Source organism: Nicotiana tomentosiformis, chromosome 5 (genome assembly GCF_000390325.3).
Source record: "Nicotiana tomentosiformis chromosome 5, ASM39032v3, whole genome shotgun sequence".
Lineage (NCBI taxonomy): Eukaryota > Viridiplantae > Streptophyta > Magnoliopsida > Solanales > Solanaceae > Nicotiana > Nicotiana tomentosiformis.
This window is the reverse complement of record NC_090816.1, coordinates 128,246,424-128,274,411: the sequence shown is the minus strand read 5'-3', so window position 1 is coordinate 128,274,411 and position 27,988 is coordinate 128,246,424. Positions and strand designations below refer to the sequence as shown.

The window sequence follows — 27,988 nt, the reverse complement described above, 5'->3', positions numbered from 1 at the left end:
CTCCGTATGAGGCCTTGTATGGTAGGTGGTGCCAGTCCCCAGTGGGTTGGTTCGAACCAGGCAAGGCTAGACTTTTGGGTACAGACTTGGTTTAGGATGCCTTGGAAAAGGTTAAGTTGATTCAGGATCGACTTCGTACAGCCCAATCTAGACAGAAGAGTTATGCGGATCGGAAGGTTCATGATGTTGCATTCATGGTTGGTGAGCGGGTATTGCTACGGGTTTCGCCTATGAAGGGTGTGATGAGGTTCAGGAAGAAGGGCAAGTAGAGCCCTAGGTATATTGGGCCTTTTGAGATTCTTGAGAGAGTTAGAGAGGTGGCTTACAGACTTGCACTACCACCTAGTCTTTCTGCGGTTCATCCGGTATTCCATGTTTCTATGCTTCGGAAATATCACGGCGATCCGTCTCATGTGTTAGACTTCGGTTCGGTTCAGTTGGACAAGGATCTATCTTATGTTGAGGAACCAGTGGCTATTTTAGATAGGCAGGTTCGAAAGCTGAGGTCAAAGAATATTGCTTCTGTAAAGGTTTAGTGGAGGGGTCATCCGGTCGAGGAGGCGACTTGGGAGGTCGAGAATGATTTACGCAGCTGTTATCCACAATTATTCACCAGCTCAGGTACTTTTTCTAACTCCGTTCGAGGACGAACGTTTGTTTTAGAGGTGGAGAATGTGATGACCTAAAATGTCATCTTTAAATTTAATGATTAATTATGTGATCTAAGCACTATTTACCATTACTCGACTTGAGTGTGCAGTCCGTAAAAAAATTTCGGAAAAGTTTTCAGGTGAAAAATGGATTAAAATGTGAATTAGAGCTTTAAAACTCAACTCAGTTGACTTTGGTCAACATTTTGAGCAAACAGACTCGGATCAGTATTTTGACAATTTTGGTAGGTCTGTATCGTGATTTGGGACTTAGGTGTATGCCCGGAATCAAATTCCGAGGTCCCTAGCTAGAGATATGGAATTTTGATGAAAAATTAAAAGCTTAAGTTCAAATAGTGATCGGATGTCAAATTATGTGCAAACGACCCCGGAATAGAATTTTGATGATTCCAACAGCTTCGTATGGTGATTTTGGACTTAGGAGCGTGATCGGAATTTTAATTAGAAGTCCGTAGTAGAATTAGGCTTGAAATGCCGAAAGTTGAATTTTTGGGAAGTTTGACCGAGGGGTTGACTTTTTGATATCGGGGTCGAAATCCGATTCTGAAATTTTTTATAAATCCATTATGTCATTTATGACTTGTGTGCAAAATTTGAGGTCAATCGGAATTGATTTGATATGTTTCGGCGCAAAATATAGAAGTTGGAAGATTTGAAAACTCATAATTCGATTCGATGCGCGATTCGTAATTTCGGCGTTGTTTGGCATGGTTTGAAGCCTCAACTAAGTTCATATTGTATTTTGGGACATGTTGGTATATTTGGTTAAGGTACCGAGGGCCTTGGGTGGATTTCGGAAGGTTAACGGAATGAATTTCGGACAAAAAGGAGCTGCTGGAATTTTTCTGCTACAGAAGCTGTTTTTGAACAGCAACCGGTGCAATCACAGAGCAGATTTTGGAAGCTTATATCTCGAAATCTATAAGGAATCTGAACATTTTCAAAACATGAAAGTTGTAGCCCTTTGATTCTAGTTTTCATAATGATAAACCATTTATCATTCAGACATATATACAAAATGTTATGATCGATTGACTGAAGCTGCTACTGCAGATTTTAGCTACAGCAGTGTGCATCGCCAGAAATTTCTGCTGCACAGGGCTGACTTTGGGAGCTTATATCTCGCAATCTATAAGGAGTTGGGTGATGAGAAAAACATGAGAGTTGTAGTACTCTGTATCTAGTTTGCAGAACTTTAAACCGTTTGGCAGTTGGAGTTGAGTACAAGAAGTTATGATTGATACACTGCAGGCTGTCGAGAAAGAGTTTGATGTTTTCAACATAAGTATGTAATGATCCAAAAGTCCATTTTTAGTTCTAGAGATCGAAATTCGATTTCGAGACTTTCGACATTTTGATAATGAATTATAGGAGTGATCTGGAAAGTTTTGGTCTAATTTCATCAAGTCGCGATTGAGTTTTAAGCGCAAAATATGAGTTAATTGTTTAACGAGCGAAATTGGTATCACATTGAGCAAATGATCTCCGAATTGAGTTTCGATTGAATGAATGAGTTCGTATTTTTATTTGTGACTCATAGGAACAAGAATCGTCGAATTCCGAGTTTGTATGATGGAGTTAGAGCTTTTTTAGTGAAATAAAAGTGTTGGTGTAAATAATCGTGGTGTGTACCTTTAGCGACCAGATGTGATACTTTTAGCGACGGGATTGGACTTTTAGCGACCGGAATAGTATTTTTGGGGCAGAAACTTAAGGACCAAAAATGATCATTTCCTTCATTTCGTTTTGGAGTTTTGGAGCACGGTTCTTGGGCGATTTTGAGGATTTCTTCAAGACTTCAACTTGGGTAAGTGTCCTATATCCAAATGTGATTATATTTCATAAATCCATGGTCATATTCATCATTTATTTCGAATTTAAATGGAAGAAATCAAGATTTTTGCAAAATCTTCCAAAAACGAAAATTTAAGATTTGGAGGTCGAGTTGTTATCGGATTTTGGTAAAATTGGTATGGGTGGACTCGTAATTGAATGGGTTGTCGGATTTTGTAAGTTTCGCCGGATTCCGAGATGTGGGCCCCACGGACAAATTTTGAGCTAATTTCGGATTTTAATGAAAATATAATATTTTCTTATGAAAGTGATTATTATAATTTTTGTTGACTGTATCGAATTAATTATGACTAGATACGAGTCGATCGGAGTCGGAAATTCGAGAAAAAAGCATAATACTTGGTTAAATTGAAGCAAGTCGAGGTAAGTGACTTGTCTAACCTTGTGTGGGGGAAATTTTTCCTAGGACTGGTATTGATGTAATTATTGAAATGTGTTAAAAGTCGTGTGCACGAGGTGACGAGTCTGTACACGGGCTAAATTGCAAAAGATTATATTTTTAAATTGTGTAGATCACTGTTGCGCATTTATTAAATTATTTTATCTTGTTATATTCTTCATCATTGATCTGAGATATATACTTCAAATTTTTTTGATCTTTTCTTACTAATTGTTTTACCTATTTAGTTGAAACTTGATTTCTTTTAGAGTCTCCTTTGATGTTCAATGGAGGGTTTGACATCTTCCTCCAAGTTAATCTTGTGCATGCAAAATGCGGGGCTTATTCCCCGAATATCTGCCAAAGTCCACCCAATAGCTTTCTTCCTCTTGTGGAGCACATCCAATGTAGAGTCAACCTGCACGTTAATCAAGCAAGAGAAAATAATAACCGGTAAAGTAAAACAAGGGCCAAGGAATTCATACCTGAGATGTGGAGGCAATGGCTTCAACTCCAAGATCGGAGGCTCTTCAATTGAAGGTTTTGTAGGAGGAGTTTTCATGTTCTCAAGATCCAAGGAAAGTTTTCGGGGTACTTAATTGTATGACCCCATTCCTTGCAAAGAATTAACACATTCTATGAAGCCATCCATCTTGTCATCATCAAAATTGAGCAAAACAGCCTCCAACATATCACCCACGTTAATCGTGGCACTTGTATCATCAATAATCACATCGGTCACCAAGTCCACGAATGAACACACTTCATTTCTATTCGGTTGCCTCATAGATTTGCACACGTGGAACACTACCTTTTCATTACCCACCCGGAAAGTGAATTCTCCAGCTTCCATATCAACAAGAGCCTTCCCCGTAGCAAAGAAAGGTCTTCCAAGAATAATCGACACCTCATAGTCCACTTCACAATCAAGAATAACAAAATCCGCCAGGAGAATGAACTTATCAACACGATCCAATACATCTTCAATAAATCCTAACGGTCTCTTCATTGTACGATCGGCCATTTGTAATCTCATAGATGTGGGTCTTGGTTTCCCAATTCCCAAGGTCTTGAAAACCGAATAGGGCATCAAATTGATACTCGCCCCAAGATCGCAAAGAGCTTTGGCAAACTTGGCACTTCCAATGGTACACGGGATTATGAAAGCACCGGGGTCTTCCAATTTAGGAGCCATCGAATGTATAATTGCATTCACTTGATGAATAACTTTGATAGTTTTAAAATTCATTGACCGCTTCTTTGTCACCAAGTCCTTCATAAACTTTGCATATCCGGGCATTTGCTCCAAGTCTTTCACTAATGGCACATTTATCGAGAGACTCTTCATCATATCAATGAACTTTTTGAATTGATTCTCGCCATTTTTCTTGGCGAGCCTTTGAGGATATGGAGGAGGTGGCTTAGGCAATAGTGCCTTAGCTTTTTGCACTACCGGTTCCGGTTTGTCAATCAAAAAATCCCTAGATGGGTTCACATTCTCTTGAGTCTCTTCCACCATGTCATCTATATATTTTTTTTGAATGGGTATTAATTCCATTCATAAGTCAAAAAGATTACATAGAGGGGGACAAAAGCCTAACCTCTTATACAAAATATGCAAAGGACTAATCTGCAGAAGAAAGAAGCTAAGATGGGGAGGACCCCTCATGTTACTGTTTTGCTTCCAAAAGAGATTGACTAAGTATTAAGAAACTTAGTGACAACACGGGAGACTCATCCCAGATCAATAATGAAGACATCTTTCTTCACTCTAATCCTGAATGTAGGAGATCCATTAACCTTATTATTCATTGTGGATTTTACCTGTCTAGGTAAGGTGATATCCTCAGTGAAGAAAATGTTCTGTTTATTCCTTTATCAATCTATATCAATCTACACTTCATCATTTGTTTGTACCACATTGCTCAGGATCTCCTCTTCTTCTACCACTTGCTCATCATCCACAATTGTCCTTTAACTTGAGGTGGGTGCATTCCCATCTCTTCCACTCCTTGTAGTAATGACCATGGCATGCCCCGTATTGTTCCCACCCTTTGGGTTCACCACCGTGTCACTTGGTAGTGGCCCTTTAGGACGGAAATTTAAAGCTTGAGAGATTTGACCCATTTGCACTTCTAGATTACGGATCGATGTGTTGTGTGATGCAAATTGGGCATCGGAATCGGCATTCCTCTCCATCATTTGTTTGAACATGTTCTCAATACAGCCCATTTCATTGTTGGACGAACGAGGACCATGGGAAGGATAAGGAGGTGGGTTGCTCGGTTGCTAATACATAGGAGGCCTTTGAACACCCGACCCTCGATTTCCTTGATTTTTATTCCACCCGCCTTGATTGTTGTCTACCCAATTACCTTGGTTATTGTTGTTATGCCAATTCCCTTGATTATTGCTTGCACTACAATTGCCTTGATTGTTGTTATTCTAATTGCCTTGGTTGTTAGAATTCCAATTTCCTTGATTATTTGAAGGTCTCCATTGTTGTTGACTAGGGCCTTGGAAGTTATTTCTTTGCTCTTGATAGTTGTTCACATATTGTACCTCTTCCTGTTGGTCATTATAAGAACCATCTTGATCAAATCCATTATCATCTTGCACAAAATTGTCCACTCTTTGTTGCACTTGTGGACTTCTTGTTCTTCGCTTGTCCACCATCATATTTACTCCCTTCAATGCATTGACTTACCTCGGGTTTTGCACTTGTTAAAGTTGAGGCTTTGCCAATTGGTTCATGGTGGTAGTCAACTCGGCTATGGCTTGCCCATGGGCATGCAATTCTTTATGAAGGTGAATCACATTGGGATCACCTTGTAGAACATTATCCCGAGATTGCCACGCCGATGAAGTATCCGCCATCTCATCCAAGATATCACACGCCTCCGCATAAGGCGTAGTCATGAAGTTCCCACCGGCAAGTTGATTCACTACACATTAGTTGATTGTATTGATCCCCCGATAGAAAGTTTGTTGAATCATGTTCTCCGTCATATCATTGTTGGGGCATTCTTTCAACCATTGTTCTGTACCTTTCCTCTATCTCGTGTAATGGTTCATTGGGCTCTTGTTTGAATGCTAGAATTTCATCCCGAAGAATAGCCATGTGCTCGGGTGAGAAGTACTTAGAAATAAATTTCTCTGCTAGTTCATCCCAAGTATGAATAGAATGATTTGGTAAGCGCGTTCCAACCAATCTAAAGCTTTCCCCCGTAGAGAAAAGGGAAAAATCCTTAGCTTCAAAGCATCCTCGGAGACATTTGTTTGTTTGCTCCCCCAACACGTATCGACGAACCTCTTCAATTGTTTATATGCATTTTTAACCGGTGTGCCGATGAATAACCCTCGATGCTTGAGAAAAGTGAGTATCACATTGGTGATTTGGAAGTTTCCCACCTAATACGAGGAGGGACTATAGCACTTGCATACCCTTCATTCGGCAACACCTGGTGTGGAGCCGCTCGTGGTGGAGGTGGGGGTGGAACTGGCACATTGTCATGAGTCGGTTGGTCTCGTCTATTGGCTTGAGGTTAAAGAGGGACCTCATCCATTTGATCATCCTCAACGTCCACATCCTCTAAAGGTAAGTTTCCGAGCTCATTATTTGCCATAATTGCACCTACAATTTCTCAACACGTTAGTACAAGGAAGAAAAAGAAGATATCCCAAAAACACACCTAAATATATAGCTAACACCATTTTTTAGCTCTCCGGCAACGGCACCAAAAATTGATCTCGTCCAAGTTCACACCTCAATTCGAGGTTATGAAAGCGGTCGATGCAATAATAATACCCAACAAGAGTCGGGGTCGAATTCCGTAGGGAGCTATATGTATGGGGGTTAGTAGTATATATTGTAGCGCGTGAGTTTGTATATCTAAATTTGCACTTCCACAAAATTGGGTTGTTTTAAAGTCTAAATTAAACTACGATTGTAATTTACGAAATAAAACTAGGAAATTATTTTTGTTGTTTTTCAAATGTTATAAAAAGGTCTAGGGCTATGACCTTCACCTAGGTGTTTGCCTAAGGGGATATAAACTTTAAATCTTATTTTATTGGTCGGAGTGTATTATAGCTATCAACACTCAATTAGGGGTGGGCGTCGGTCGGTTAGTAAGAAAGTACGGTTCAGTTTATCGATTTTCGGTTTTGTAATATTAATAACTAAACCAAACCAAAGTATTTATGGTTCGGTGCAGTTTTTTCAAGGTTTGGTTCGGTTATTTCCGGTTTAGTTTTTCGGTTATTAACGATGCAAGATTTTTATGTGTTGACTCACATAGATCTCCGAGCTGAATAAAGACCAACATCAGGAGCATAACCATTAAACTTAGCAGATCGAACAACACTAAAAAGAGCGTCTTCTGCTACTGGAGAAGTTCAAAGGGTCACCATGGCCCAAATGAATGATTGGCTTCCTCTCATTCTCTTCTTTAAGATTTTCCATTATTGTTTCAAGAACCGATCGAATTGAAAGCAATGATTTTTCCTTTAAATCTCCATTGTTGCAACCAAAACTTTGATTTTTCGGTTTAACTGAAAACCGAAATACCAAAATCGTTAACCGCACCGAATACCAAAATTTAATAATTTATAAACCGCACACCGACCGAATAACCGATTAAACCGACACCAAAAAATCAAAATTTACGGTTCGACCGATTTTTTTTGGTTCGGCCGGTATTATGCCCACCCCTACACTCAATTACCCACTCAATACCTTTCGGTCAGAGAGTGATTTTGCCTAATTTGGCTTTCTCAAGTCCAAATGGGTATTGAACAAAACAGTTGATAAAAAGCTCAAGTCGAGTTGTTACTATCTCTAGGTTCAATCTTTTAATTAGGATTGTCAATCTCTCGATTGACCCAATTTCTTGTTAGCCAAGTTTTCCTAGACTAAGTCTCTCTTTCTCAAGTAGAAACCAAGTCAAATAGGCATGAACTAATACTTGTAACCATTAATTCCACAAATAAAAGCAAGAACAAGGCTAAATAATAAACAACCAACCATAAACAAACATTAAATCAAACACCCATTAAGTTTACACACTAGGTTTGGGTCATAACCCTAGTAAAAATCTAGCTACTCATGCTTGAAATGGAAGAAATAGAAGAAGAAATGATAATTAAACTCATATTGCTAATTAAAATGATAAAATATATATTCAAATAGCTCAAAATATTAAAAAAACTACTAAAAAGAGTAAAAAGAAACGGCTACTGTAGCACCTGATGCCAAATATTGACCAAAAAATGTGAAACTTATTTATTTATACAGGGCTAAAAATTTCGGACAAAAATGCCCTTTCGAAGGTTCTGCGGCCGCACAATTCCATGTGCGGTCCACACTTTTATTCAGCTTGACAGGATTGGAAGTCTACGACCGCATAATTTTGAACTGCGGGCGCACTGCACTCTTTTTGCGGTCCACACTTTTGTAACTGCGGCCGCATCTTGCTCTTCTGCGGTTCGCACAATTGTAACTGCGGCTGCATAGCTCGTCTTCTGCGGCCGCACAATAATTGTGCGGTCCGCACTTTTGATGGACTTGAAATGCAGATTCTCTGAACTTTGCTCCTGACCCAGCTTGTGCGGCCGCACAATTCATGTGCGGACCGCACTTTGCACCAGTCTGTGATGGATTTTCCTTCATAACTTGCGGCCGCAGATGATATTATACGGTCCGCACAATTGAGCTTTTGTGCCTTTTTTGTGCTTGAGTTCAGATTACTCTTTCTTGAGTTGGATTTCATCTTGGGAGTTCATCTTCCAATATTCCTGCAATTAACCACATTTCATCAGTTTTCGGGAAAACAACTAAACGTTTTTGGATTAAAATGAAAGCTAAAAGGTGCTAATAAGTAGTCAAAATTCTCACTTATCAAGGGCGTCCGACTTCCTGGTATTCAGATCTGAACTCATCTTTTGTGGTCATTTTACCTTTGGTCTGAGCTTCTATAGGGCATAGACTATCTCTGTATATGACACACAAAAGTTATAAGCGGATAATAAAGGGGGCATACCTCTTTCGTTTCGGTGAGTCCCTGTCTTTGATCTAGGCGGGCCTTCTTCATGGTGGTGTTGGGGGGGGGGGCGCAACGGCAACTCTGACATACGGTTGATGCCGTTCCCTGTTAAGTCGCGGAGCTGCGAAGTCTTTTCTGGTATAATTTCTTCGATCTTTTTTGGGTTCGGCCTGTATCGAGGTCAGTTAATGAGTTGGTCTATTGAGGTCTGCACAATATGCGTTGTGTATTTCATCCCAAGTTGTTGGGGGGGGGAGGGGGTTACTTCATTAATCGACTTAATAGCTTTCTAGTCGCCCTCGAACCATCCCTGCTCAGCCCGTTATGGAAATCTGTGACCGCCATCCCTTCTGATACGTTCGGCAAGGTCATCCTTACTCGGTTGAACCAGGCGATGAAGTCCCTCAATCCCTCTCTCGGAGACTATTTAATAGCAAATATGTCATTCACTTTTGCCTCGGCCATCTTGGCCCCAACATTGGCCGTTACGAACTTGTCAGCCATCTCTTCAAAAGTTTTAATAGAATGCGCAGGTAGTTGCGAATACCAAGTTAACGCTCTTCCTGTGAGGGTTTCACCGAATATTTTCAACAAAATGGAAGATACTTGTTCTTTGGAGAGGTCAGTTCCTTTCACGTCGGTAATGTAGTGAGTCACATGATCTTCAGGATCGGTCGTGCCATCATATATCCTGAGGTAGGACGGCATTTTAAAGGTTTTTGGTATGGCATGTGGGGTGGCGTCATCACTATAAGGCTGCTCGACGAATCTGCCGGCATCTCTCTTCGGTAAAAGCTTAGGGGCGCTCGGTATCTTATTGACCCTTTTTTGGTGTTCCCTTATTTGGTCCCGGAGTGCTCTGTTCTCGTTCTCCATTTCCTCCATCCTATTTAGAATGGTTGCGAGAATGTCGTCGCCTGCACTATTAACGACATTGTGAGTAATACCTGTCGTGGGAGGAAGAGGGAGATGGTTGTGCTGCTCGTCTGCTGGTTGTATAACGCAAGTTCTTGCATTTTCTGTGGCCGCATCCCGGGCGGGCTTGTTGAAGACGCTGGTTAGCGTGTCGGTTATCCATGCTTCGAGGAGTTTTTTTTTTTTTTACAGCTGAGGGCGTCTCCTCCCCCATAGATGATGAGGCTCCCTTACCAAGAGATTTTGTGATGCTGCAATGAGGAGGCGGTGACCCATATTGCCTAGGGGAAGCATTGGGCGTTGCGCCTTCGTCTTCGTCTTCCGTTTGCAGCTTTCGTTGATGACGTTCAAGAGGTTAGTTGGGAGGTTATTTATTATTCTCACCCTTTCTTCTCGGTTACGTGCCATGTTAGGATTTTGTACGTACAAAGAAAGGAGATCTTGTTTTTTGCTTTCTCTTCTCTTTTTTTTTTTTTTTTTAATGTTAGAGACTTGTGTTGGTTATAGATCTAGAAGAAATTAAAAGCTTAACTAAGAAATTCCCACAGACGGCGTCAAATTATTTGACTAAAAAGTGTAACTTTCGGTTTAAACAGTTGAATTTATATAATAATGGGTTAAACTTAGTTAGTAATAATATTTCTAGATGTATTTTCTGAAAAGGTGACTAATGTTGGTCAGATCTGGTGGAGGATTGACAACAATATGCATTAACTATTCCAAAAAGTATGGATAACAATAAAAGTTATTTAAATAAATAGAAGGAGTGATTCACCCAATAAAGTATGAACTAGTCGATTATCCCTCCTGACAATGATGAGTGACAGACAAATCCCAGAATGTTCGAATTATTCTTGGATCTGATGAAAGGGTGTGGGATAATACGAACAAGAATCTAGATGAAAAGATAATGTTTGTATCTTTGTAAGAGAGAGAAACAAATCTTCAATCAAAAGTCTGTTCTTGTCAAATAATGAATGTCACATGCCTTCCACCATTGTCTCCTTTTCTATTTATATGATACATTTTCTTAACAAACCCTAATAGTATAAGTGCACATTAGAATATTTTCTTTAATATCCTATTTCGAAAACTAGCCGTTACAACTTTGCCAACGGTGCTCGACCTCGACCCTTGTTGACATCTCGGCCATGAATCTCGCTGCTTCCTGGTCGACCTCGACTGATGACGGCTTGAACACTCTTCCTTTAGCGTTATCTTGTCTTAAATATTCTAGGGCATATTTTGACCTATACGCCTGTTTCTTTATTTATCTTGATTGCTTCAAAATCAAACTTAAAAAGCTTATTTTTCTATTTCTTGATAAGTTTTCTAATGAATCAATTTAAGCAATATATGTAGCTTAAACTGTTTAAATTTTTAGATGAGCTAACTTGAATAATGCCCAAATTGACTCGCGAATGAATATGTCTAACCCAATCTTCCCAAGCCTGGCGAGTTGCTTGGGTCATATTGTCATACGCTAAATTTGACACCGCTGGTAAAGGATCATAAAACCGATATCCCTAGTTACTCTTTTATATATTATTTAGTCAAATAATATTGGGAATACAAGAAATTTTGAGGTTTTCAGTCATTATAATTTGGTTGGATCAAGTCTAAAGTGTAGGGTAACAGTCGAAATGCAATACGTCTTTGGAAAAATTATAGGCATAAGTGAAATCAAGTGAAACAAAAGTAATAAAACAGGGTAAATAGTAATAGAAGAGATGAAAATATCTGGCGAAGTAATGCAGTGGTTTTAAAATGACAACCTGCCTTATTTGCTTTGTCCAAAATCTGACCCGAATAGGCTAAACAAACCTAGGAATAAAATCAAGAAGAACTAACTTAAAGAAAATTTTTCAGAAACCACTATTGTTTAGTAGCTATTAATTTTCTATAGCTACCATATACATAATTACTTTCTATAGCTACTATTCAGTTATTACGGTAGTGTATTCCCTGTATTCGCGTTGTTGTATTTATGAATACAGCAACAAAAAGCGCCTAAAAATCACGAAAGTCCAGCTGTACGCGCATGTATTCACATGTATTCGCGCCATGTATTCATGAATACAACAGCAAAAAGTGCCTAAAATCAGGACAGTCCAGCTGTACGCGCATGTATTGACATGTATTCGCGCTGTTGTATTCATGAATACAGCAGCAAAAAATGCCTAAAATCAGGGCAGTCCAGTTGTACGTGCATGTATTCACATGTATTCGCGTCATATATTTATGAATATAGTAATGACAATCACCTTAAAAATAGGTATGTTCAGTTGTCTAATAACATAAATAATATTAATTAGCGTGATACACTCCGAATATAACTCAACAAAATTAATTCTAACATGCCTCATTATCAACCCAATTAATTAGAATAATTTTTCAGTTGTATATAACTATTGTATTTAGTGTGTTTCAATATTTTTTTTTTACTATTGCATTCATTAGATTCAATGTTTGTATTTACTATATTTGCTATTTTATATATAGTGTATTCAAAATTTGTATTAACATTATTTTAGTTATTCCTAATACATGTTATTACTGATGTATTCAGTATATTTCATTGGTTGTATTCACTGTATTTTTATTTGTATTCAGTGTATTTTACTCTATTTTAAAATTAAATGTATTCACTGATTATATTTTGTTCTATTTTAATGTTTGTATTCAGTGTATTTCAATGTTTATATCATATATTCATGCATATTGTATGTACAATATGCATGAATACATGTGTATTCAACTGTATTAAAAAAATACAGACATTCGAAATACATAAACACATGCAAAAAATATATTTATACAGCAATACAATGTGTTTGAGTAAAATATTTACAGAATACAATATATTTGTATCATTGTATGTGACTAAATAGCAAAGAAGAAAAGAAAGTTCGTCGGAGATGGCGTTTTTCGGCCAAGACTCCTTGTATCGCTTCACTACCTCTTCCATTACAATTTACAACACTTCCAATTCGAGCGCTTCTTCCTCTTTTCTCTCTTACTTACAGCGCTAAGAATTTCTCTTTCTCTTCAATCTCTCCCTCGCCCAAGATATCTCCGCTTCCTTTTTTTGATTATAGATTTACTTTCATGTTTCTGATTTTGAGATTTTGAGGCTTTCTTTCATGATTTGTTTCTCTTTCTTGTATCTATGATTCGACCTATTTTGCTCGAAGAGAGAGAAAAGAAAGAGAGAGAGAAAGAAGAAAAATTCTTAGAGAGAATCGTGTGTTAATTGAAAGAAAGAGAGAGAAAAAACATAAATAGCGTATTTCATGCCTCAATGGTAGTATATACCATAAATACTTATTTTGCTATAAAATATAAAAAGTAAATAATTTTGGTTTATAATAAATAGGGTGTATACCTTTGATATAGGAGGTAAAATTTCCTTAACTTAAATAGCCGCTCATCCAACAGTGTAAATTGAAAATAGTCAGGACGCATAATATATACTTAATTCATGTATAATATATGTATAACCATATATAAGCAATGTATAATCTATATATATATATATATATATATATATAAGCTAGGAAAATATACCGTGAACCTGATTGGCTATACGTGTAAATGTTTAGACTTTGTAGTGAGTATCGTCACTCTTCGCTAACCAAAATTAGTTATCTTAATTTTTAAGTCGACAAGAAGGCATAAGTTATCCTAAGGTGGATATTGCCAAAAAAAAAATAATAATAAAAAAATCCTAAGGTAGTTATTTTTAGGTTAACCACCTTTACGTGCAGTCAAAATTCAAACAATAATAATCCTAATATTATATGTATATACTTAACCCGAATAGTTAACTTCCTAGCCAACAAGTATAGTTATTGTTTATTGACATTAATAATAATAATAATAATAATAATAATAATAATAATAATATAGAGGAACTTACTCGTCTATTATTGATGTTGATGTTCTTGTCATCGTTTTCATTAATTTTTTTTGCAATTAAACAACCAAAAGGTTGTAGCAATTTATTTTTACTTCAACAGAATGTTACGAGTGTTTTCCAATTTATGTAGGTTTTGTATCTCATTATTAAATTTCAAAATTGTATAAAATCATTAATAGTGTGAAAAAACTACTTATTTACCAGCATGCAGTATGTGAAATTCAAACTACTTATGAAAAGGATACGTATACGTATACAACTTGCAGAGAGTGATTAACAATGATTCAGGCCCAAAACATGTACACGTAAAATACTAACATGTGTATAAACACCTAAGAATTTTCTCATTTTTAAGTATATCATCAAATATCTTAGAAATAACAAAAATTTCTGGATTGCTAAACTTTGTACTGATATTAGCTAATACTTATAATTAATTAAACATGAAATAAATACAATTCCAAATTCTAGCTATTCTGGGATTATCCTACTCCTAGTAACCAAATATTAATGTTGCGACCAGAGGCGGAGCCAAGATTTGAAGTTTATGCGTTCAGTATTCAAGTCTTTTTAGGTTACTGAGTTCTAAACTAATAATTTATACATACTAAAAGAATTTTTTAAGACAAATATAAAGTTTGGACCAAAGTTACTCGGTTCAACCAAACCCTCAACTTGGTCTCTGGCTTCGCCCTTGAATGCCATTATGTTTGGACTGAGCTTGGGTCTATCGCAAACAGTCTCTTTACCTGTACAAGGTAGGGGTAAGGCTGTGTAGACACTATCCTCCTCAAACTCCACCTATGAAATTACACTGGGTTTGTTGTTGTTTGTCTCGATAACCAAACGATAAGTTCCTCCCTTCTCTAACTACTATTCCCCTTCTTAATTTTTCTTCCCTACCTCTCAACCTCCACACAAAAGGATCACAGAATATTATATATACTGCACATTACTACACATACTTATAATACAAACAACATTATCTTCCCACCAAAAAGAAGAAAATATTATACCATGGATTCTCCAATTGAAGTTCCTCTAAAAAAGAAAGAAAGTGATCCATTAATGGAAACAAAGATTTCTTCTAAATTAGAAGATAATCAGGGCTTATATTTAACATGGAAAGACTTATGGGTGACAGTGCCAGATAAGAAAGTAGGAAGAAGGCCAATACTTGAAGGGATAACTGGTTATGCTCAACCTGGTGAAGTTTTGGCTATTATGGGTCCTTCTGGTTGTGGCAAATCTACTCTTCTTGATGCTTTAGCAGGTACGAATTCGGTATCTGAAACTTACTGATTCGATTAATCTAAATTCATGTTGAGTATGTCCACTAATTTAGGAGGTAAAATGCTCCATATCAAGAGGTTCTTCATTTCTCGGAAATTTTGTTCCTTACAAATGTGATCTATATCTGGCCTAGTGAGCGGCGAAGCCACATCCATTTAAGGAGTGTAGTGTTCGTGAGAAAATTATACTGTATTTCTTTGACTTTTTCGTGGATTTACTTATTGATATTTTGATCCGCTTAATGAAAATTTTGACTCCGCCGTTGACCTAGTGTAGTTGAATCCCCACTAGCTACTTTCAATATGCATGCATAAGAACTTTTGAGAGAAAATATTGGAGATATTTCTGCTGGATTGTCATTTATGCTATTAATAATAGAGAAAGTGAAACAAGAATCGAATATTGATAGGATTTAACTTATATGTGTACTGACCGTTTAAGATTCTTTTACGTTATTAGTGTATATTATCCAATCATAGTAGATTATTTAGTGTATTTGATGGATATCAAATCAAAAATATAATAGATAATTACTTATTGTTGTAGATCACCTTAATCTGATTGTGTAGATAATACACTGCAAATATGAATTTGTAGCCTTAAATTATATAGGAAAATTGATAAAGCTAGTTTTAATGCTTCCAAATTAAAGGACATAATATTAAATTCCTATAAAAGGGTATTATCACTTTTAGCCCACGCCAGAAACTATTTACATCGTAGCCGAAAAAGTGTATAAAACTTGTTTAAGTTTTGTATATAACATATAGAATGTATATATATACAAAAAATATACAAATTTTATACATTTTTTCGGCTATTATTTTTACGGCGGCTATACAATGTCAGTTTTCCTATAAACATTGAGCAGATAAGATGTAAAAGGCTTTTAGCGTTAATATCACCAAGCTAATTTCTCTCATTAATCACTTTTTTGTTAATATCAATGGGGCCAATAGCATTTTTTTTCCCTTGGGGTTTCAAGTTACATAATTAAAACAACCGCACGGATGTAAAATCTGAATTATTTCTCTCCCTAATTTAAGTTTTGTAGTTAGAAACTCTTCGATAAGCTTATGTCTTCTTTAGTGTATATTTAAGAAAATGTAAATTATTATTCCTTCTAATCTATATTGTGTGGCATGAATAGTGGTGGCAAAATAGTTAAAAAAATAGTGACCTACACATATTATCCATTAAAAAATGGGTTGGATAATGAATTTTTTAAAAACGGGTCATATATGGATACTATATTATCCACTTAGAAACTGGATAACTAATGTATAATCAATAGATAACTATTGAGTTTAACTTTTACATTTGTAAAGCCTCAAATTGGGGTTTTTCAAGTTTGAAAGACTAGGAATTCTCTCAAAAGTGATCATATATTCAAGAAGTCAAGGATAATATGGATATTCATATTATCCGCTTGTTACCCCAATATCTATATTAAATATGGGTCGGGTCGAATAATTTATCCTATTTTGTATTATTCATTTTGACCCGCCCATATCCCACCCGACCCGCCGGTTTGCCACCTCAAAGGCATGAACTAGTTTTTTATTAGTGGTAGCTAACGTTAGGAAAATGCAGTTTTTGATCTTACATTCATTTTATGCTCAATATAATGAATCATGGGTGACACGACAGTGGAGGGATTTTTTCTTTAATTAATTCTTTAATATTCAGACACATTTTTCTTGCAAACCTTGTTTTAGAAAGCCTTTTTTTTTTTTTTGCGTGGCTCAAAGGGATGTCAAATGGAATAATTTGTGGTGGAACGTAGAAACCTTGTTTTAGAAAGTCCTTTCCTCGAAATAATATTTGTTGAGCTGACCCAACAAAACGATTCTATGGTTGGTGACCAAGGTCTCACTTTAAGAATAAAAATATATTTATGTGTACTTTTATTTAGTTTCCCACGTGATGTCATGCATTCGCATAGGAACATAAATTAATTTGGATTTGCGCAGCGTTAAGCGCCAGTTGAAAGAGAAAACACTTTTTAATAAAAATATTTTTTATATTTTTAGGGTTCTAATCTGAGATCTCTAATTAAGGGTGAAATGATCCTATTATGTCATTACAACCCTAAGTGGTTTTAGGGGGGCAAGTGGACAGATAGTTATTTTCAGGGATGCAATTTAGAGATTAGCTAGTATTTATTTTATCCTGAATTTTTAAACTAAAAATCTTTAACTTCAGGACTATTCAGAATATTTTTGTCCTGAAATTTTGAACTGAAAAACTAAAATTCGGGACGCACTGACTAATTCTTAAATAGCCGCTACCTGATGTCATTTCTACTGTTTTAGGTGCACTAGTATGACATCAATTTCTAGTATACATAAGGTGAAAACTATTATTAAGAATGGCTTGGTGATGTATCATTTTTCTGAAATTATACTTAAACTATGCAAGTCAACTTATCTTATAAAAGTAGGTTAGCTACCCCCCCCCCCTCCCACCAAAAAAAACCCACAGTTATAGTCATGTAGAATAAATAAGACGGGGGTGGGATTGTTTAATAATGAAGCTTAATGCCTCTTTATGCTTCTTCTTTTTAATTGACCAATAAGTTAATTAAGACTATAATATATTGTCAACATTTATTAAGAGTCCTATTGCGAAATCAGACGTTTGTACTATCCAGCTTATATTTAATCTCGTTCTTATAATCTATAGGATAAATAGACTATAAGTTAAACACAGAAGAAGAAAAAGAAGAAAGAAGAATATTAAAAAAGAAGGAAAGTAACTAAAGAAGAAGTTGCTTTCGTTCGACCAACTTCATTAGATGTGTCGGCTAACAAACAATAAGGGATAGAGAACACGAAGTCATATAAACATTCAATTACAATTAAAAGGTCAGTCCGGTTCATTAAGCTTCCGATATGCGTGAAGTTCGGGGAAGGGCCGGCCACAAGGGTCTATTGTATGCAGCCTTACCCTACATTTCTGCAAGAGACTGTTTTCACGGCTTGAACCCGTGACCTCCTGGTTAAATGACAACAACTTTACCAGTTACGCCAATATTTTACAGACATTCAATTACAACTATTTTCACGAAAGGGTTAATATCATTTTGGAAATTTGCAGGAAGATTAGCCTCCAACACAAGACAGAGTGGAGATATACTCGTCAATGGCCGCAAGCAAGCACTAGCTTTTGGAACCTCGGTACGAAATTTGCATATAAATTATCACTCAAAAGCATTTTATCTCAAAATTTAAACCTCTATTAATATGCAGGTTAAACCCCCTTATATAAATTTCGACATTTTTATCAAGTTACCAATTCATAGTTATCATAATTATTTACTTCGAAGTACCTTATAGTTAACTTGATTATATAATTTCTTTTAAACCCTTAGTAAATAATTTGGAACAACAGTAAAGTTGTCTCTGTGTGACCTATATAGGTCAACGGTTCGAGCCGTTGAATCAACCACCGATGCTCGGGGGTGTATTTAGGGGGCGGAAGGGGTTCACCCGAACCCCATTCGCCAAAACATTACACTGTGCATATAAGGCAAAATCCGGGTTGTATCTCTATATAATATATTTTGAATTTCTTAACACAACCCAAAAGCATAACTCAATGGTCAAAGGGGTCCAAAATCTTTGTTATATCGTTGGTTCAATTTTCACTAGCCACGCTCTCTTTTAATTTTTTACCTTTTTCTTTTTTGAATTCCCTTAATGAAAATCTTGCCTCCGCCACTACTGATGCTTGCGTAAGAGTTTAACTTTTTTTTTTGAACTCCCTTTGCGGAATCCTACCTCCGACGCCACTGATGCTTGTGTCAGGGTAGACGGCCTAAATCACCCTCTTAGGTGCGGTCCTTCCCCAGGCTGTACGTGAACATGAGATGCTTTGTGCACCGAACCTCGGGTAAATAACATTTACTTCTTTGTTTTCACAGGCCTATGTAACTCAAGATGACACACTAATGACAACATTGACAGTAAAAGAAACAGTATACTATTCAGCTCAGCTACAACTTCCAGAATCAATGCCATTATCTGAAAAGAAAGAAAGAGCAGAAGCAACAATAAAAGAAATGGGATTACAAGAAGCAATGAATACAAGAATAGGTGGTTGGAGTTTAAAAGGTTTAAGTGGTGGACAAAAAAGAAGAGTTAGCATTTGTATTGAGATTTTAACAAGACCAAAACTTTTGTTTCTTGACGAACCTACGAGTGGTTTGGACAGTGCAGCATCTTATCATGTGATGAATCGAATTATTAAAATTGCACAACAAGATATGAGGACTGTTGTGGCATCAATTCATCAACCTAGTAGTGAAGTTTTCGAGTTATTTGATAATTTATGTCTTCTATCTTATGGTAAAACCATTTATTTTGGTTCTAGTTCTGCAGCAAATGAGGTACGTAAAGTTAGAAAATATTAGTGTCAGAAGATATCTTTTAAAATATTAGTGTCGAAAATATTCGAGGTACGACAGAAGTTATTAGAAAAATATATTAATTTCTTCAAATAGTCATTTTCTGATGTCTATTACTATAAAAGGTGGGAAAATAACTTCCGTCACTTGTTGGCAGAAGATATTTTTCTTACAACTATCTTAGCTTTTTAATATCTTATTACGTACTTCCTCAATTAGCACTTACACGTTACATTGATCTTTAATACTCAAATTAAAGGTTTCACTGTGTGCATATTTTTCAATTGCCAATCAAATATAAAAAAATCTTTTTCATATGAAAGATGACTTTTGTCGTACCAAATGACAATATATTTCAAATTATACTCTAATGAATTAGACAATATTCAAGGATACTAATGAATATATTATGTCTTATGTTTGCTCCAGTTTTTTGCTATCAATGGCTTTCCTTGTCCATATTTGAGGAACCCTTCTGATCACTATCTTAGAACTATTAACAAGGATTTTGATGTAAGTTATAACACATTTAATTATTAAATTATGCAGTTTTATAACAAATTTATATTTTGATCATTGAAACAATTAATTGTTTATTATTTTTAGGACATTGAAGAAGGATTTGGCAAAAAGATAAGCTCAGGAAAAGCAATTGACACTCTTGCCATGTCATATGAATCATCAGAAGCTTGCCTCAATGTCCGCCAAAGGGTATTCAGCATATGTCAAAAGGTAAAAATGTCCTCTATATTCTTCTTTATAATTTAATTTTTAACTCAAATTATTTCGGATTTAACTTATATGCATTGTCATTATAAATAGTTTTACACTATCAGTAATTAATTACTTTTAAGTTATTAATCTCACTTTTTATAGATGATACGTATTATGTAGTCATCTTTTATGAAACTCGACATGTACACTTTTACATTATTAACACAATTATTCGTATAGCCCTTTCTTGTATTATTTCATCAAAGGCTATTACTTGCTTCTCTATGTTGTCGGTATATAGAAGTTTAACTCGATTATTATTTAAGTTGGTTTCATATGTATGTAGTAGAATGGACATTTGCTTGAGAAGAAGGGGAGTCAAGCAGGATTCAACACTCAGTGTCGTGTTCTAACACAAAGATCATTCGTCAATATGTATCGTGATTTAGGCTATTACTGGCTTCGATTTCTCATTTATCTTGCATTGTGCTTGTGCATTGGCACTGTATTCCATGAAATTGGATCTGATTATGGCTCCATTCAGGTAAATATTTATTTATGCTATCAGTATATTTTAACTAGTTATATCAGGTCAATTTTGTAAAAATTAAAGTCATTATGTAAACAAATGAGCTAAAGAATCACCTTTTCCCCCCCAAGAGTTAGATGTTTTTTTCTTCCCTTTGCAGGCTAGAAGCTCAATGCTTGTATTTGTGGTTGGTTTCTTGACATTCATGGCAATTGGTGGATTCCCTTCCTTTGTGGAGGAAATGAAAGTAATCTTCCTTTTTTATCCTCCTCCTCGATTTCTTATAGTTGTTTGGGATCTTTGCATAAATAATAGGACAGATTTATTGTTTACTTTTTCTAGTCATTATTCATAGATTCTACACAGCTATATACATGTTATACATAGACTATACATATATTATATATTTGCCGGCTACTTTAGTTTAAGCGACGGGATGAACAACTACTTAAGTTAATTTTGATTTGATCATTTCTCAGCTCTTCACGCGAGAAAGGCTAAATGGGCACTATGGTGTGGCTGCATTTGTCATAGGAAACACATTATCTTCAACTCCATTCTTGTTATTGATCTCCTTAGTACCTGGAGCTGTGGCTTATTACCTTGCTGATGTTCAAAAAGGGATCGATCGTTTCGCTTATTTTTTCCTAATGCTATTCGCTTGTATGATGCTAGTCGAGAGCCTAATGATGATCGTTGCAAGCATTGTTCCCGACTTCCTCATGGGAATCATCACAGGTATGTACATGTGGCAAATGTACGAATTTTGGGTCAAATCAATAAATGAATCATGACTCAACCGGTTTAAATGTTTGAGTTAAAAGGGTTGAGTTAAGATGAGCTCATGGACCTTCTAATGTCATTGTACTTTTTGAAAATAAAATGTGAAAGTTAGTATATTTTTCTTAAGTGAATAGCTTAAGTTCTATCAACTTTACATAATTCTTAATTTTCAAATTTAATTTTGCTTGTTATTTGCTTGGTTAGGGTTGCATCTTGATATGTTAGGTTACATTAATTTGACTCAATAGTTTGATGGTTTCTGGTTCAACCCATTAAATTAAGTCAATAAACATCTCATAATCAATCCGTTTAAACTTGAACTAGTTAGGCGAATTACTAAAAATGAGTTGATTTTGTCACATCTAATTATAGGAGCTGGAATTCAAGGAGTAATGATGCTAAATGGAGGCTTTTTTCGCTTGCCAAAGGATCTTCCAATGCCAATTTGGAAATACCCAGTGTACTATTTAGCCTTTCACAAATACGCAATTCAAGGTTTTTACAAGAACGAGTATGAAACTTTTACATATTTTACTAATGGAGGATTGGCTGTGATTGTTACTCGAGATGAAATCTTGAGAGATATTTTTCAAGTAGAGTTGAATTACTCTAAGTGGGGAGATATTGCTATTGTTTTTGGAATGGTGATTCTATATAGGCTGATTTTTCTTAGCATTATAAAGGCAAAGGAGAAGTTTAAGCCTATGGTAAGAGGTTTTAAAGCACATTCTTGTAAGCATTAAATATTGTGGCACATAAAATAGATATAGTCAATGGATATGCAGTGGCTGACAAAGTTAATTATTGCTTTTGAGAGTTTGAATAATTCATTTTATGCTTACTTGTATGTTGATTAGTATAGGAGTAGTACTCCATGTAAATCCAAATATGAAATGGTTTAATTACTTTGTTTGATCTTTAACTTATGTCATGTTAGTTTAGTTAAATTCATTAATGCATGTGTTCGCTTTTAATGCATTTTTGTTCCGTTACTTAATTGCTTCTTCCGGCAACAATAAACCTAGTGTATTCTCATCTGTGTGATCTGAGGAGAATAATGTGTATGCAGACATTGCTTCTACCTTGTGCAGGTAGAGAGACTATTTTCGATAGACTCTCGGCTCACGCAAGCACATTCACAACAGTAAGGAAATAAAATATAAAATTAAAAGTCACGGAAAAGAAGCAAAAGCAACAATGAGATAGTACCAAAATCAAAACAGAAGCAACAACAGGTAATAATAGAAATCCAAGAAAAAGCAAGAGCAATACTAAAGCTACCGGAATAGAAGGGACAATAGCAATAATAAAAGGGAAGTACGCTAATCTACCTGTAGCCTTCTACCCTAATCCTCGACCTCCACAACTTCCTATCAAGAGTCATATCCTCAGTAAGCTGAAGATGCACCATATCCTGCCTAGTCATCTCTCCCCAATACTTTTTACGTATTTCTCTACCCCTCTTAAGATCCACCATATTTGACATCTCACACCTCCTTACTGGTGCATTTGGGAATCTTTTCTTCACAATTCCGAACCATCTCAGCCTCATTTCTCGCATCTTATCCTCCATAGGGGCCACCCTCGTCTCGTCCCAAATATCTTCATTCCTAACTCTGTCTCTCCTAGTATGCCCAATAAATCCATTTAAGCATCCTCATCTCCGTCACTTCATCTTCTAGACATGAGAGTTATTAACCGCCCAACACTCTGCCCCATATAACATAGTCGGTCTAACCATCACTATATAAAACATACCTTTTAAGTCGCGGTGATACCTTCTTATCACACAAGATACCAGAAGCAAGATTTCATACATCCTGCTCTAGTACAGTTTGTGACATCCTAATTAATCTCCATGTTATCTTGGATTACTGACCTAAGATACTTGAAATTTGTAACACCCCAAAAAATTTCAAAGTACTTAAGCGCTATTAAGAAAGTTGATGTGCGCTAATTATATTATTTTGTGTGTAGATAAGGGCTATTATAAGAATGATATCAATTTATCATGCTAATATATGTATGAAGTGCATTAAGAATGGTTTATGGTCTAAGAAGAGCCCCAAGGCTAAGGCAAGTTGAAATTTTATGATGGGTTAAAGTTTCAAGTGAGTTCACACAATACCTAATTTCAAACGAGCATACCTCTCTTGATATGAAGATTTATATGGTGTATTACCTGTCAAAAGAAAGGTCTATGTGTCTAGTTTCCAACGCTTCAAATAGTTCGTCATTTGGACACTCCTACAAGAATTTATGACCGATTTACCAAAGGTTGGAAAAATGTGATTCTGCGATCGCAGAATAATTATGTGATCGCGAAACTGCTTCTGCGACCGCAAACTGGTCGCAGAATGGACCAGAACAGCCCAGTTCTGGGCACCGATTTTTGCGACCATTTTGCGACCCGCATACCCATTCTGCAGTCCATTATGCGACCACAGACCTGCTTTCGGAGCGCAAATTTTTTTTATTTTCATAACCCGACCCCATTTTTATAAATAGGCTTTGGAGTTTATTTTGGGGCAATTATCTGAGGTTTTTTTTTTAGAGAGAAGTGAGAGTGTTCTAGAGAAAGAAAGTAGATGAAGTGTTTTGTTTATCAAGATCTTGCCCAAGCTTTGAAATCCAAAAACAAATCTCATAAGATCTTCATCTAAGAGGTAAGATTCAAACCCCTAGTCTTCAATTTCGAGTTTGGGGTAAAAGAAGGGTGATTGGGAGTATGATTCTTGGGTGTAAGAGTATTATTTATACATGCTTGTACTAATAAGGTTTATGGAAAGATTATTGAGCTCAAATAAGTAAAGATTGGGTTGTGGAGTGAAGGAAATCTTGTAGAAGAACTTTGTAGTTAAATTTGCACACCTAGTGTTTGATAAAATGCTCAAATGAGCTGAGACCATGAATATCTTTCTAATAATGGTTCAATTTTGTTATGTCTCAAAATAGATAGGGATTGCTATAATTTTCGGAACGTTGTAATAATTTAAGGAAAGCTCAAAGCAAGGTATGTTGGCTAAACTTTCTCTCTTAGAATAGATATCCATAATATTTCCGTAAGATCAAGTATGATTGGCTCAAGATTCCTAACTTTTATATTTCGGGTTATTCCCTATAAACTTGTTTATTCCGAATAAGCCTTATGTCGAAAGATAGATGTTCAAAGTATGGTTTGCGTATTAAAATACTATGTCTTTGAGTCGTGTTCCAAATAAAGGTTATGATGCCAAATTGTGTGAGAAAATCTCAATATTCTTAAGACTATTAGTTGCTCATATGTGTACCTAAAGTCTTGATTGAAAATGTCTTATTGTTGATAATCTATAAAGATGGTTGGAAGTGAAATAAGTGAATTGGGGATATGAATGTGGCCAATATGCCAAGAATTTAAGTTATAGTTATGGCTAGTGGTGCCAATGAAATGAGAATATGTGATAAAGATTATGGAATGATCCTCGACTCAATTGTTTTAAAATGACTTCGAAAATAGAATTGTCTAAAAGCATTTGTACTCAAGTCATGCCATATGTGGCCGTTTTAACAAATACTATGCTTGTGAGCATTTTCAATATGTTTTGCGTTCTTACATATTCGTGAGTGGAAATTGTATATTGCCCTTTTTGGGAAAAATATTTCAAGAATAAATGGTGTGTTACTTGTTGATAATTTGAACTTGCGCATCAATTGCCAATTATTTTACTCCATTTTTCGGAAAGAAATCTATGGTGCTTAAACTATTTATTTCTAATGAACTTAAAGTTATAATTTTCGGAATATTTTATATGTTAATATTTGATAGTGATCTTTGAAATTGAAAGAGGTGAAAGTATGAAATATGAAATATGGCCATCGTGCCAGGAATAAAGAATCTTGTGAATAGCCAAATGATCCAAGGAAATATTGTCATTGTGAATGACTTGAAATACTAATGAGAATTTATACAATGTGAAAGATGTTAAGGTGAGGACAATTGTATTTATGTTACCTCTGTGTGCAAATTAAATTAAAATATTTTTGGAGCATCATTAGCAAAACCAAGGAAGAGTGGGTCATAAGGCCCACACCTAAAACTACACGTGCCGGTGTAGAGGTGGATTGTGATTATTCCCCTTATTTGGGATGAAATTAAAATATTGGAGAAATTATGATATTATTCCCCTTAATTGGGATGAAACTGGTAATAATTGTGGATTGGAAAAGTCAACCAACATGGCATAAGTGGGAAGGCGGCCTAGCTGATCGGGTGGAGATCAGACACCATATTAAGCATATGGTGGTACTACTCTTGGTAACAACTTTCTTTCGCATCACATGTCAAACCACATTGTTCATGGGGAGATGTCCTAGCCGATCGGGCATGATCGGACTCCATGCTAACAAATACGGTGGTAAATCGGTGCTAATGATCTCCCAACTAAAATTGTATATGAAGTTCGTATTTTGAAAATTATTATATTTTAACTGGACATTTGGATATTGTTGATTGTGACTTGATATTTTTATGTGTTGCCTTTTCTTATATGGGCATTTTATTTTGAAAGAGGACTTTTAGCTATACATACTAGTGTTGTTCGACAGTACTAACGTCCTTTTTGTCGGGGGCGCTGCATCTTTAATGGATGCACGTGGTTCTACAGCAGACGACATTGATCAGTGATAGCAGTACACTCTTTTCAGCTGATTTGGTGAGCCCCACTTTATTTTGGGGTCATGTATCTTTTGTTTCTCATGTACTGTGTTTTGAGGTATAGACGGGGCCTTGTTGCCGGCATTTTCATATTACTCTTCTATTGTACTTAGAGGCTCCGTAGACAGGTTGTGGGTTGGGATTGATGTTGAGAATTGAACTAGAAATGTTGGTATTTGGAAGTCATGTTTTTCATTAATTATATAAACTCGTAATATTTTTGAAATTATGAATGAAGCTGCTAATGGGAATGAAAAGGAAGTTGTTCATAAAAAATTTTCAGTATTTGATTAATGGAGTACATATCTTCTTTATTCATGGATGAGTTTGGGTAGAAGAAAATCTAACAGGCTTGCTCGGCCGGGTTCTCTCGGTTGAGCGTCGGTCGCGCTCCCCGAGTTTGGGGCGTGACAAACTTGGTATCAGAGCCAGGTTTTAAAGTGTCCTAGGATGTCTCGGAGCCGTGTCTAGTAGAGTCCTTCTTATCGGTGTGTTATCGACCACATCTATAATGAGGAGGCTACTTGGACATTTAGGAATTTCATACTTCTTTGATACTCCAGATCGTGCGATAGAGCTCAAGATAGGAAACTAATTTCCTCGTCATGTCTCATTTTCCATATGAGTAACCCGCAAGTTCGAGGTAGCGAGGAGTGAATGAAAGAACCAGTTGCTAGGAGAAGTGCCCTTATTTTTATTAATGTCACCCCGCCACCAATTTATGTGGTGAGAGAACCTAAGAAATGAAAGAGGATTATTGGCATCAATAAGCCGAAATGTTTGATATGAAAGAAGAGCCACTCGGGTTTATGTTAGATAATTCTGGAAATATGTTATGGTGTTGGAAAGAGGGGGCACAAGAAGAACAAATGCCCTTAGGTTGGATACACCTATTACGGTCTGCTCGATATGCGGGCGAAAAAATAAATTACGTCATGTTGTGAGTACGCTCATAAGCGTGTTAGGGTGGTAGATTTGGGCAATTCCAAACGTCCATACAACGAGTTGTTACAGAGATTGTTACTCCCCTCATGAAGGCTTGGAGGAAGACTAAGGGGAATGCTTATGATGTATGCAAAAAGGGTAAATATCGGGTAAATGGGACGAATCAGTTTAGCGAACCTCATCCTCATTGTGTGAAGTGTATGAGATGTCATTCGGGGGTATGTCACTATGGTACTAATGTATATTTTGGATGTGGAGTCGAGGGGCATCAATTAAGGTACTGCCCTGTTAATCTAAAGTCATGAAGTAAGTCACTCCTTGCTATATCGTTATGAACACCGCATAAGTTTTACTTGTTGTTTATGTGTACCCATATTGAAGAGCTCTCATAAACATGGTCTTAACAAGATGTTGAATCACAAAACAATACATGTACCTACTCTTTGAACGAGACGCGTTATTCGTGAATCCATTCCATCACAAATTCTCTTATTTATAACCTTTTGTGGAATTGAGCTCTATTATTATGTCCTTGAATTGAGTTATAACTCTAGGATTAATACATCCCATTTGCTTCCCAAAATTCTCAACAAGGGACTATATCCGATGAATTTCTTACAGAACCTTTTGAATCGAATGAATAACATCTGCTCACTTGTGCCTATGCACGCACCACCATAATATTTACTATGCGGTATCAAATCTAATGTAAAGCAACCTAGTGTTGAGATCCTTCTCGAGCCACTGTTTTTCTCTCCGGTGTATGTGACTCCTATGGTTTGAACAATCACTTTACTCCTTTATGAATAGTATCATGAATCCTTTTCACTGTCCAGTAACA

At 36.2% G+C, this 27,988-nt stretch overlaps 1 protein-coding gene across 1 annotated transcript; it reads left to right on the top strand.

Annotated features, from left to right (window-relative positions):
* Positions 1–14,740: 14,740 nt before the first annotated feature.
* LOC104119970 (ABC transporter G family member 1-like) lies at positions 14,741–22,431 on the top strand. Its single transcript, XM_018778961.3, has 9 exons — positions 14,741–15,055; positions 18,175–18,254; positions 19,001–19,465; positions 19,913–19,996; positions 20,090–20,215; positions 20,547–20,741; positions 20,887–20,973; positions 21,206–21,464; positions 21,882–22,431. The coding sequence occupies exons 1-9, from the start codon at positions 14,800–14,802 to the stop codon at positions 22,250–22,252; spliced, it is 1,923 nt and encodes a 640-aa protein (XP_018634477.1). The 5' UTR covers positions 14,741–14,799; the 3' UTR covers positions 22,253–22,431.
* Positions 22,432–27,988: the final 5,557 nt, after the last annotated feature.